Genomic DNA, 13,101 nt, shown 5'->3' with positions numbered 1-13,101 from the left:
GTGTAAAATGTTCAATACATTTGCTTCCAATCCACAATTGCCTCAAAGAAAATACAACTCTGTCAAAGAGCCACAAAACAGGATATAAAATGGTCATGATTGACATGAAAATTTAATTATGACACTCACTTGACAAATCAAATTTTGATACCCAATTCACTTAAGCCCAATCAGCATTAGTTTTCATATTAACAGCTAAACCAAAAGTGAATGTAACTCAATGAGTAGAAAGAGAGGGGTCCCAGCAAATCCATATACTATATAAAATAAATGTGTCCTACCATTAAAAACAAAATCAGATCCTAATGATCTGGTTTATCTTGACAGTTGGCATAACATTAAACTGTCTCAGTGAAGGCAGGGCAGACAAACTGCCTTCAGTAAAACATAAAGCGGGAGAAACCAGAAGATGAATGTCCAACTGAAATACCATTCAACGCATGACTGGCATTCATTAGATTGCATAATCCTGTCACACTGTCAACCCAAAAGATTAATAACAGATCTTCAAAGTTTTATCTTAACTCATTGATGTAATATACTATTTCAAAAATCTTTGTTAATCTACATTCAACTTGCTCTAAAAGCACTGAACACATCCTGACATCCATGTAACATTTCAATGCAATAGCTGAAACAATCCTGAACTTAAATTTCCTGCAAAGAAGGGAGTTCAAAAGTTTTTGACACTGATAATAAGATCATTTGCTCCATCTCCCAATGTTAATGGATCCTTCAAAGTAAATCCAAAATGCAGATCCAAACTTCAACAGTTATCAATTCTTCCCTGGTCTACACCGTAGCTTGATTTTGTTGAAACCTGTGAAGACTATTAGCACTGGCCACATCCCCTTGAATTTACATAACCACATCATCAAATCATACTTAATCAACCATGACTCCACGTTCTCTCCCAACCCTCATATCCCTGGTTTTCTTATGTGCCCAAAATCTACTGTACAGAAACCAGCCATTGTTCAAGGGAAGACAAGGCAGGTCTTATACACTTAATAGTAAGGTCCTGGATAGTGTTGTCAAATAAAGATTTTGGAGCGCAGGTTCATAGTTCCTTGCAAGTGGAATGATAGGACAGTGAAGGCAGTGTTTGGTGTGCTTGCCTTCATTGGTCAGTACATTGAGTACAGGAGTTGGGAGGTCATGTTATGGCTGTACAGGATATTAGTTAGGCTACTTTTGGAGTACTGCGTTCAATTCTGGTCTCCCTGCTATAGGAAGCATGTTGTGAAACTTGAAAGGGTTCAGAAAAGATTTACAAGAATGTTGCCAGGGTTGGAGGGTTTCAGCTATAGGGAGAGGCTGAATAGGCTGGGGCTATTTTCCCTGGAGCATTGGAGGCAGATGAGCGATTTTACAGAGGTTTATAAAATTATGAGGGGCATGGATATGTTAGGTTATTTTTCTGACTTTTCACATGAGATGCAATTCACACACATCAACTACTACAAACAGTTAAAAAGTTTATTAAAGCATGTACAAGCTAAATGACCCCTTTGACACACTTCACAGGTGTGCGGAATAGAGTCAAATGCGTCCCGAACAAAGGAAACACATCCCCTTTAAACAGGTCAGTTGGTAATGCTCACAGATTCTCTGGCGACTCCCCCCACCATAACCACGTTACCCAAGGTACAATGGTAGGATGGGGTCATTCTCAGAGATAATGTAAATGTAAATGCCCTAACCCTGGGGAATCATTATGCAAATGATTTCCTGACTCTGAATCCCCAAGACAACGTAAGTGTGATATGCCTTAGTAGTAGGGGATGATAATGCAAACAAATTTGATTGGCTGGGGGCTGGCTACAAAGCATTTCTGAATGGATGGGACTGAATGAGAGTTTAATTTGATAATAGCAGTAGTGTAGTAGTAAATGACTGCCCAAATGAAGTGGGAGTCATCCACATTCCTGCATGAATGTCGACCCCCCACCCACTTCCTGTATGCTTAGCTTCTGGGAGAAAGACAGTATAGTTTAACCCTTTAACATTACATTGATGTCCAGAGAGATAGTACAATTTAATCTTTTAACATTACAGATACGTTGAATAACCAAGGTCTTGCTTCTGGGATAGGAGAGTCAAAAACTAGAGGGCATAGGTTTACGGTGAGAGGGCAAAAATTTAAAAGGGACCCAAGAGGCACCTTTTCATGCAGAGGGTCATGTATGTATGGAATGAGCTGTCAGAGGACATGGTGGAGGTTCGTACAATTACAGCATTTAAAAGGCATCTAGATGGGTATATGAATAGGAAGGATTTAGAGGGATATGGGCCAAATGCTGGCAACTGGGACTAGATCAATTTAAGATAGCTGGTCGGTATGGACAAATTGGACCAAGCTGTACTTCCCATGCTGCACAGTTCTAAGAGCTATTCAATCAATTACATTTGCCAATTCCATATAACACTTACAAGGTTACTCCTTGCAGTAGTTAATAAATTTTCAATACCTATTTGAAAATTATCCATTTGAATATCAACATTCCTTCAGCCAATGCATTTTACACTAACTCAATGCATAAAGGAATTTCTCTAGTCTGATTCTTTTCCCAGATACCTTGACAAAATCTTTCACCGGTGAAAAGATAGAGAGAGGGTGGAGGGCTGTTTTTCACACTGGAGACCTGTGACCAGTGTTCTTCCCACAGGGTCGGTACTCATTTGTTATTTATATAAACCATTTGGATGAGAAGATAGGAGGCATGGTTTGTAAAGGTGCAGATGACACCAAAATTGGTGCTATAATGGACAAAAAGATTCGATCAATTGGGCCAACGGAGTGATGAGTGGCAGATGGATTAGATTAGATTAGATTAGATTAGATTAGATTACTTACAGTGTGGAAACAGGCCCTTCGGCCCAACAAGTCTACACCGCCCCGCCGAAGCGTAACCCACCCATACCCCTACATCTGCATCTACATCTACATCTACCCCTTACCTAACACTACGGGCAATTTAGCATGGCCAATTCACCTGACCTGCACATCTTTGGACTGTGGGAGGAAACCGGAGCACCCGGAGGAAACCCACGCAGACACGGGGAGAACGTGCAAACTCCACACAGTTAGTCGCCTGAGGCGGGAATTGAACCCGGGTCTCCGGCGCTGCGAGGCAGCAGTGCTAACCACTGTGCCACCGTGCCGCCCACAGTTTAAGCTTGAATTAATGCAAGCTATTGCATTTTGACAAAACAAACAAGGGTAGGACTTATACAATTAATGGTAGGGCCCTGGGTAGTGTTGTAGACCATAGAGACCTAGGGGTTCAGGTACTTAATTCTTTGAAATTTGCACCACCGGTACATTCAACATGCTTGCCTTCATTGCTCAGAACTTTGAGTCTAGGACCCAGGATGTCATGTTGATGCTGTACATGACATTGGTGAGGCCTCTTCTGGAGTACTGTATGCGGTTCTGGTCACTGTTATAGGAAGTTTATTATTAGAGTGAAGGAGGTTCAGAAAAGATTTATCAGGATTTTGCCGGAATGGAGGGCTTGAGTTTAAAAGAAAATAGGCTACGTAAGCTGTGACTCTCATATTACGGGAGGTGATGGTCAAGGGTTGACCTTTATAAAATGATGAGGGGCATAGATAAGGTGAATAGCAAAGGTCTTTTCTCTAAGGTGGGTGGGGGTGATAGTGAATACTAGGGAGCCTGTTTTTACAGTGAAAGATTTGCAAAAGACTTATGAAGCAACTTTTTGATGGTTCATGTGTGGAATGAACTGCCAGAGGAACTGGTGGGTGTTGACAGTTACAATGTTTATGATACATTTGGATAAACGCATGAATAGGAAAGGTTTGAAAACATAGTCAGCATGTACTAGCTGTACGGAGAGGTCAGTCCCATGCTGCACGATTCTTCAGTTTAAAGTCTTTTACAAGTCTTCACTTAACCTTTTCTTTTCTATGGAGAAGAATTCTTATTTCCCTAGTTTTATCACATCACTCAAATCCTTCATGCTGGTATCCTTCTAATCCTCAAGGTAAAAACAATGACTGCAGATGCTGGAAACCAGATTCTGGATTAGTGGTGCTGGAAAAGCACATTCCTGATGAAGGGCTTTTGCCCAAAATGTCGCTTTCGAAGCTACTTGGATGCTGCCTGAACTGCTGTGCTCTTCCAGCACCACTAATCCAGAATCCTTCTAATCCTCCCCTGCATCCTCTCCAAGATCTTGAAATCACTTTTAAAGTTTGATGCTAGTAACTGACTACAACACTCCATCTGGGTTCTATTACTTGATAGATGTTCCTTTACTTATGTACTCAATGCCTCCACACATACAGCCAAAGATTTCTTATCACAACCTGCATTGCTGACTGAACTTTGGAGGAGGACAAAATGCACTCAGAAAACCAAATGACAGCAAAACAGTCTCAAAAAAACCAGAATGGGAATGCAAAACCATCACACATCTAACCAATTAAGACCACAGCCACCTCTCGGCTTTCTAATCATAATGGTACTTGACACGCATTAGTTTAGAATTCTCATTCTGGATAAAACAGATATTTCAAAGGGAAAACGTATACCTGGTGATTTATATTGATCAATATGGGGAATGCCATGGCATGATAATTTCCACTGTACACTTCGACATTCAAAATGGCAAACTGAGTTGTCATGTACAGTTTCTTTAACCTCTGCCCTTTTCAACATATTTTTATACCAGCTTAAAATATATCGAGCTTACACTGCATAATGATTCAGTCTGTAAATTTTGTTCAATTAAAGTCATCAAAATGGCAACCTGATACCTCCATAAACTGACAACAGCCTCAGACTATAATCCACTCTCCCCAACATTGTGGTGCATATAATTGGAAGTTACTTAAAGAATTACTCCATTCACACACAATGAAAAAGAGATACATTAATGGAATCATCTGTTATTTTATGGATGTCTGATACCTACATGGAATGCTAGCAGTGGTAAGCAAATTGAAATCTGTTCAAATCTATTTTATTTAAACATGCTATCCTCATTATAGTTGATGAAAAATTAGAAGAACTCTTCAAAAACGCAAACTACTATGCCTGCAACGACCAACCCCATGATGGAAGCATACATTCTGGACAGAATCACGCACTTTTAGAAAGGGGAATCATGTGATATCAGCTTCACGCAGGGCAGAGATCAAATAGATCAGTGTTCATCACATAGAAGGTTGATGTTCAAATGATCAACTCTAACATTGTATGAGTAGCAATGGACTGAAGCACACAAAGTTGAGTTTTTTAAAATTACTTTCACTAGAATGTGTGCCTCGCTTGCAAGGGAGTCTTGTGTTCAGCCAGTGCTAGAATGACAAATTACTTGTGGACTAGAGGAATCTCTGCTATCTGTTTGAATCCTATGACTTCCTTTGAAGAAATACAATTTCGCACCATGGGCACCTAAAGATTGAAGTAATGGAAATTCAAGATAATGGTATAGGAATGGATGTGAAACAGGTATGCAGATGAGACAGGCAGCAGGTGAAAGGGAAAGGAAACCAAGTGGAGATCTCTAAGAATTGGTCAGATGATTTTCATGTTTAGATATCCATGTTGCAAACTTTAATTCAAAGATGTCCATTACAAATTGGTCAAATTCACAGGCACATTAAAGCAAGTACATGTGGTGTACAGGAATTACATGTTTTACTATATTCATTTTACTGGTCATAGAACAATATTTAACAAAAACAAATGTATTGAAGAATGCACATAGAAAGGCAGCGCAAATAAATATACCCAAAAAGTGGCAAAGTAGCCAAGAATGATATTAGAACATCCAGATTCGTACCTACTCGTTACTCAACATGTCCAACTGCTACAGACCAGCAATCAAAGCCTACGTATAATTCAAAGATATAGTTAACAAAATTGTGCTGTACTAGAACAATGTACAAGTCAAATCAAGTCTCTATTACCATTCCTGAATTCTGGTCAACAAGATACCAGACAAGAATTCAAATCCTAATGGCAAGCCAAACAAGATTGACAAGGGCAAATCCCAAGTACCAGATGACCAAGCTGGAGAAACAGAAAGCTTTGTTGGTTCAGCCTTGAAAGACAGTGATTATAGGAGAGAGCAGACAAGATTAACAGGGCTGTAAAGAAACATGGAAATACTGCTGCAAACAGAAGCCTGACTGTAGGTGGCAGTGGACAAAATGGATAAAAGAAAAATTTAACAACACTATCAAGTCTTTCAAATAAGTTTTTCAATTATCCATCAGTCTAAAAAAGGGATCTGGGTGGTTTGGGGCGGGGGTGGAGGACATAGTAAAGGTAGTAACTTGTAAATTAAGTCTGACAAATAAAGGGGGGGGGGGTGGAGAGAAGAAGAGGGTAACTGGGAGCTTCAGGAGAATAAGTTATGATAAGCTGATGCAAGTACACCTGAAATTACTGCCAGTAATTGCTTGTCTAAAGAATTCAGTTCAGAATATTACCAAGACTGCTTTTTAAACTGGCAGCCATAGAACATTGTACTTTTTGGCTCAATTTACGATGGCTATTTGGGGAAAAAAAAGGAAGCTGATATGAGCTGCTGTGTAACCCAGTGGAAGTCAAACATCATTGTTGATGTTGGAACAAACAGAACCGATTGGCCACTATTCACACCATTGCTTAAGCAGGTGTCATGAGAGCTAGGCAGTCTGCTTTTCTCTGCTCCAGAAAATGTGAAACAGTTCAGAACTAGTCAAGATCATTTCCCACTTCGTTGAACTAACTGATATCAAAGTAGGAAATTGACCCAATACCTTCCTGGAATCAAACCTCTCCTTTAACACCTGCTTAGCTACTGCCTGGATAAATGTCCTGCATTTTGAGTAATCTGTTCTGGACCTCAACCTGCCTCTTATTTGATATCTACCCTGGATTCAAATAAACCCATTCCATAAAAACACATCTATATCATTTCAATTTATTAAATGATAAATGCTATATATTGCTACAAGAGACTCAATATACACTTGCTCAGTGAACCATTACTCACTAAGCATAGCACAGTAAAAATAATCCTCTTGGGAAATGGGAAAATATTTCCTTGGAGAGTTATCGCTGTTTAAAAGTAGTCCCAACAAACTTTACATCAGTATGCAAATTCATACAGTCAATAGGAAATTGAGTTGTGTTTACATGAGGGACACTAATATATGCATAATGGTATATTAAACAGCTATTTGACAAGCCCTTTGACAAGGCCTAATTTAATATGAAGGAAGCCTTTCAGAACTGTCCCTATTATTCCAATGATACATCTTTTTTGCACAGTCATCCATACAATTCGTTCTTGCAAAATACTCAAATTTACTATCATTAGTACCATGTTATCTCAAAGCAAAACAAGTATTGCTTGCTTTAATACACTGACACCAGATGTTTGAGCTAGCCAGCAGCCAAGATAAAACTTGTCAGGATTACTAAGGTCAACCAACTGTCTTACTTATAAGGTAACTGTACTTTCTATGATGCCAGTAGCTGTATCCATTATGAGCTAGCAATACTAGCATGCAAGTACAATTTACATTTATAAAGCAGCTTGATGCAGTAAAACATTGCAGTGTTCTCCACCAGAAAATTATCAAAACATTAGATAATGAATGACACAAGGAAAATTTTGAAAAGGTGACCAAGTGTTAGATCAAGAGATAGATCTTCTGAAGCATAAAGAGAAGTGGAAAAAAAAGTATAAAAAGGTTATCCCACATCAACAGGTCATTAGTTACCAGTGAAGATCAATTAAAATCACAGATACTTGAAAAATCAGACAGAAGAATACAGAAGTCTCAGATAGCTGCACAGTTGCAGTACATTGAAGATAAAGGAGGGTAAGGCCATAACAAGATATAAAAAAGGACAAATTAATTGAAGTGGTGGATAAGCTGTTGGAGGGGATTCTGGTAGACAGGCTTTATGTATTTTAAAAGATAAAGTCTGATTAGGGACAGTCAACATGCCTTTGTGTGTGGGAAATAATGTGTAAAGTTTGATGAAGGCGGAATGCTGGATGTTGGCTACGCGGACCTCAACAAGGTGTTTGACAAATTTTTGCACAGCACACTAGTTAGCAAAGTTAGATCGCATGGAATCCAGGTAGAGCTAGTCATTTGTATACAAAATAGGCTTTAAGATAAGAGACAAAGGGTGGTGGTGGAGGGTTGCTTTTCAGACTGGAGGACTGTGACCAGATGGGCCACAAGGATCAGTGTTGAGTCCACAGTATTTTGTCATTTATGTAAATTATTTGACTATGGATATGCAGAGATATGGTTAGAAAGTTTGCAAATGACACCAAAATTGGTGGCTTAGTGGGCTGTGAAGGTTATCACAGAGAATAATGGGATCTTGATCAGATGGGGAAATGGGCCAGCAAGCAGCTGATAGAGTTTAATTTAGACAAATGTGAAGTGTTGCATTTTGGTAAAAAAAACAGGACACTTACTGTTAAGATCCTGGGGAGTGTTGCCAAACAAAGAGACCTTGGGGTGCGGGTTCATAGTTATTTGAAAGTGGAGTTGCAGGTAGACAGGGTAGTAAAAGTGACATTTGGTAAGCTTGCCTTAATTTCTCAGAGCATTCTGAGAGTTGGAGATCATGTGGCAGTGCACAGGTCATCGGTTTTGGAATTGCATTCAATTCTGGTCTCCCTGCTATAGGGTTTAAAAGGGTTTAAAAAAATTTACAAACACGTTGCCAGGGTTGGAAGGTTTGAGAATAGGCTGGCACTATTTTCCATAGAGCATTGAGGATGAGGGGTAACCTGATAGAGTCAAGATTAGAGTGGTGCTGAAAAAGCAAAGCAGGTCAGGCAGCATCCAAGGAGCAGGAAAATCAACGCTTCGAGCAAAAGCCCTTCTGCCTGAAATGTCGATTTTCCCACTCCTTGGATGCTGCCTGACCTGCTGTGCTTTTCCAGCACCACTCTAATTTTGACTCTGCTGTCCAGCATCTGCAGTCCTCACTGTCGCCTAGTTGCTTGTAAACTTGTAGAGGCTTATAAAAATCACGAGGGGAATGGATAAATGGACAAGGTCTTTTCCCCCAAAGTAGGAGAGTCCAAAAGTAGAAAACATCAGAATTATAAAATGCTAGTTTTCACAATCTGGTTTTAAGATTTGAGACAGTACCTTTCTTCCACAAGCCTTTTTTTGGTTGAAGTTGGACTATTTGTAATCCTCAATGTCCATGTCAATTGTTTTTAACTAAGGTTCCCCACGGGAGACTGGTTAATAAGGTTAGATCTCATGGAATACAGGGAGAACTAGCCATTTTGATACAGAACTTGCTCAAAAGTAGAAGACAGAGGGTGGTGGTGGAGGAGGATTGTTTTTCAGACTGGAGGCCGGTGACCGGTGGTGGACCACAAGGATCAGTGCTGGGCCCACTACTTTTCATCATTTACATAAATGATTTGGATGTGAGCATAAGAGGTATAGTTAAGAAGTTTACAGATGACACCAAAATTGAAGGTGCAGTGGACTGCAAAGAAGGTTACAGACAACAACAGGATCGTGATCAGCCAATGGGCTGAGAAGTGGCAGATGGAGTTTAATTCAGATAAATGAGAGGCGCTGCATTTTGGGAACACAAATCTTAGCAGGACTTCTACACTTAAGGGTATGGTCCTAGGGAGTGTTGTGAACAAAGATCTAGGAATGCAGGTTCATAGCTCCTTGAAAATGAAGGTGCAGTTGGGTAGAATAGTGAAGGCGGCGTTTGGTACGCTTTCCTTTATTGGTTAGAGTATTGAGTACAGGAGTTGAGGGGTCATGTTGCAGCTGTACAGGACATTGGTTAGACCACTTTTGGAATTTCATGTGCAATTCTGGTCTCCTTCCTATCAGAAGAATGTTGTGAAACTTGAAAAGATTCAGAAAAGCTTTACAAGATATTGCCAGGGTTGGAGGATTTGAGCTAATTGGGAGGGGTTGAATAGGCGAAGGCTGTTTTCCCTCGAGCATCAGAGGCTGAGGGGTGACCTTAAAGAGGTTTATTAAATCATGAGGGGTACAGATAGAGTGAATGGACAAAGTCTTTTCCCTGGGGTGGGGAGGAAGACCAGAACTAGAAGGCATAGGCTTAGGGTGAAAGGGGAAAGATATAAAAGAGACCTAAGGAGCAACAGTTTGACGCAGAGGGTGGTGCATCTGGGGAATAGACTGCCAGAGGCAGTGGTGGAGGCTCGTACAATTGCAACATTTAAAAGACATCTGGATGCATATATGAATTGGAAAGGTTTGGAGGGATAGAGGCTGAATGCCTGCAGGTGGGACTAGATTGAGTTGGGATATCTGGTCAGCATGGACAAGCTGGACCAAAGGTTCTGTTTCCATGCTGTACATCTCTATGATTCTATAACTGCTCCATCAGTTTACATCCAGCTTGTTTGCTTATTGGGAATCAGGTAAGACTGAACGATGCGCTGAATTTAGGGTGAATGAATCAGGTAAACAATATTATCTGCATTGTCTTGGAGAAAAAAAGTAGAGTTCTGCATCCATTGAAACAGTAAGAGGCAACTTTTATGAAATACGTGAGATCAGAAGGACCTTGACTTGCAGAACAAAGACTGTTTCCACTTGTGAGAGAATCTAGAGGAGTCACTTTTAAAGGGGTTGCCCATTCAAGACAGAGATAAGGAGAACTTTTTTCCTAACTGCCTCAAATCTTAGGAAGTCTTCCTCAAAAAAATCATGAAATCTGATGCACTGAATGCAATTAAAGTCAGGGTGGTGAGGTCAAGGGTTAGGAAATAGGAAGAAATGTGGAGCGATCAGCCATGAATTTATTGAGTGGTGGAACAGTCTCAAGGTGGTGAGTGTTCAACCCTTGCTCCCAATTCATGACAGAGGGGAAAAAAGAGTAAAGAAGCAAATGAATATGACTTGAGGAATTCAGAACAATATCTGCCAGCAAGATACTATGAATGTTACAAAAGCTATTTAGACAACTTATTTAATCTTTAAAAGCTTTTATTGCAAATGAGAAGAGAACTTGCGTTGCTCTCCCACCTATTGTGACCTCATTAAATTCTACTCCTCGAAGTTCCAGAATTCAGAGATAATAATCCCCTTCAAGATATCAGAACTTCATAACATTTCAGTGGCAGAATTTTAAACAAAAAAGTTTAAAAATACAAGATTAAATATAAACAATTTAACACAAGTGTGATACATAAAATTTGGAATTATGCATCATTGAGTTCTACACACTGCTCTGACACTCATCATACGTACCCACAAAATGCTGGTATGATACTACCTTATTTTAAACAAAAATGCAAAGTCTAAGCAGTTCAGCTTCCCATTTCTACCAACAGTTACAATGGATGAAAGAAGTGATTTTAGTTGAACAATACTCAATGTTACATCCATCCTTATCTTACAACTTCAGGCAACTCAAACATGACAAACCACTGTAGAAACTAAAATATACATGAGACAATAAAATGGCAGTGAAAGTTAAATGCATAACTAAGATGAGACAATTAAAAAAGACATTAAGCAAAATATTTAAAGCTGACTTTAATGATTTTACTGAAAAATGATATGACCAATTTGTATGATCCTTGCAGATTTGGAACGGAACATTTATTTTGCTGTATTCAACGCTACCTAATAAACGAGCCCCACACATGCGTGAACTGAGATACATACACGACCAATAAAATTAAACACCAATACACCAACATGATATAAACAAACCAATACAGCTTCATCGCTTTTACATGGAGGCTCAGGATTCAGTATATTTTTGACTTCACAAGAGACTAACTTCCTGAAAAGTTAAATTGTGCAAAACAAAATTTGCAAAACTTCAACAGATTTGGGGCATTTGAGACGCTTCATCGAATTGGCAAATGCCGTCCGAAATAGACAGCATTCGAAGAAATAGTAACATATCTAATCAGTCACTGCAGCACTAAATTTACTGAGATCAGAATTATTTTGTAAAATGCTAGACTTCACAATCAGGTTTTATTATCTGAGATTGCCATTTTGCACGAAAAGAGCGCAATCTATTCATTAGAAAAAATGGATTATTTGTAAATCATTTGCCCCTGTTGAGTTGTGGAAAGGTTGTTCTTTCAGGCTATTGTTCGGGGCAGAGGCAACACTTCAGAAGCAGGGGGTGGGAGAATCACGATTAACTATTCGAAACCAGAGTGCGTGAACTGAACATATGAAAAAAGGGGCTAGTTTAACGGTTAACTTTTGAACCGCAATGATTGTAGTGTGAGGAGAAGCCAGGCGAAGTAACAGGGGTGGGGGTGGCGAAGATAAGATGGTTATTCTGTTAGCCCTCCCACATTTTCGGGCCCAGTGCGAGAGAGAAAACCCCACTAGAGTACATCCCTGCCCGTCCACCTACGTTCGTCCCCGACTCCGAGTCTCCCAAGAAAACAACCGTCCGCCTTCACCACCCCCCCCCCCCCCGCCCCCCCGGCCAAACCACACCACCATCCGGCCACTCGCTTCGATACCGCTGCAGAACTGTCGGCTCACCTCGCAGAAATGCTGGCAGTACTGCGCCGAGGACTCTTCGGACAGGCCGCACCTCCTCAGCTCGGCTTGGGCTCTCCTCAGCCGCTCGGTGAAAGGCTCGAGGGCCTGCTCGCTCTCGCCGTCCGCCATCTTCGCTCTCCACTGTTGCGCGTAGACACCGCTCACGTGACCAGCCCCTCCTCCTCCTTCCTTCCTCCCGCCCACCCCGCGGAAGGGAGGGGCCACCCCGTTGTGACGTCATAGCGCACTGGACACGCCCCTCACATCCCCGCCTTCTTATGACGTCGCTATATCCCCGCCCCCTCCCCGCCCACACTGATCTGTGACAGTCTCTCCTGTTTACATAGAAAAATCTCACTGTCCACAGGTTATTATTCCTTTATAACACATGCAAGTCATACACTACATACAGGATTACATTCCTTTGTAACATGTAATGCACTTAGTGGGGCAGCACGATGGCTCAGTGGTTAGCACTGCTACCTCACATCGCCAGGATCCAAGCTAAATTCCAGCCTCAGGGATTGTGTGAAGTTTACATCTTCTCCCCGTGTCTGTGTGGGTTGCCTTTGG

The 13,101-nt window shown here is 40.7% G+C and overlaps 1 protein-coding gene across 1 annotated transcript in view; it reads right to left on the bottom strand.

Annotated features, from left to right (window-relative positions):
- The window catches only part of rlf (RLF zinc finger), a 57,468-nt gene extending 44,771 nt beyond the window's left edge, over nucleotides 1-12,697 (bottom strand). The window contains exon 1 of the mRNA XM_072548094.1: nucleotides 12,529-12,697. Within this exon, the coding sequence (XP_072404195.1) occupies nucleotides 12,529-12,657 (129 nt within the window). The 5' untranslated portion in view covers nucleotides 12,658-12,697. The remainder of the gene's footprint in view (nucleotides 1-12,528) is intronic.
- Between the last annotated feature and the right edge of the window lie 404 nt (nucleotides 12,698-13,101).

This window comes from Chiloscyllium punctatum, chromosome 27, assembly GCF_047496795.1.
Source record: "Chiloscyllium punctatum isolate Juve2018m chromosome 27, sChiPun1.3, whole genome shotgun sequence".
Taxonomy (NCBI): Eukaryota; Metazoa; Chordata; class Chondrichthyes; order Orectolobiformes; family Hemiscylliidae; genus Chiloscyllium; species Chiloscyllium punctatum.
This window is presented reverse-complemented; position numbering and strand designations above follow the sequence as displayed.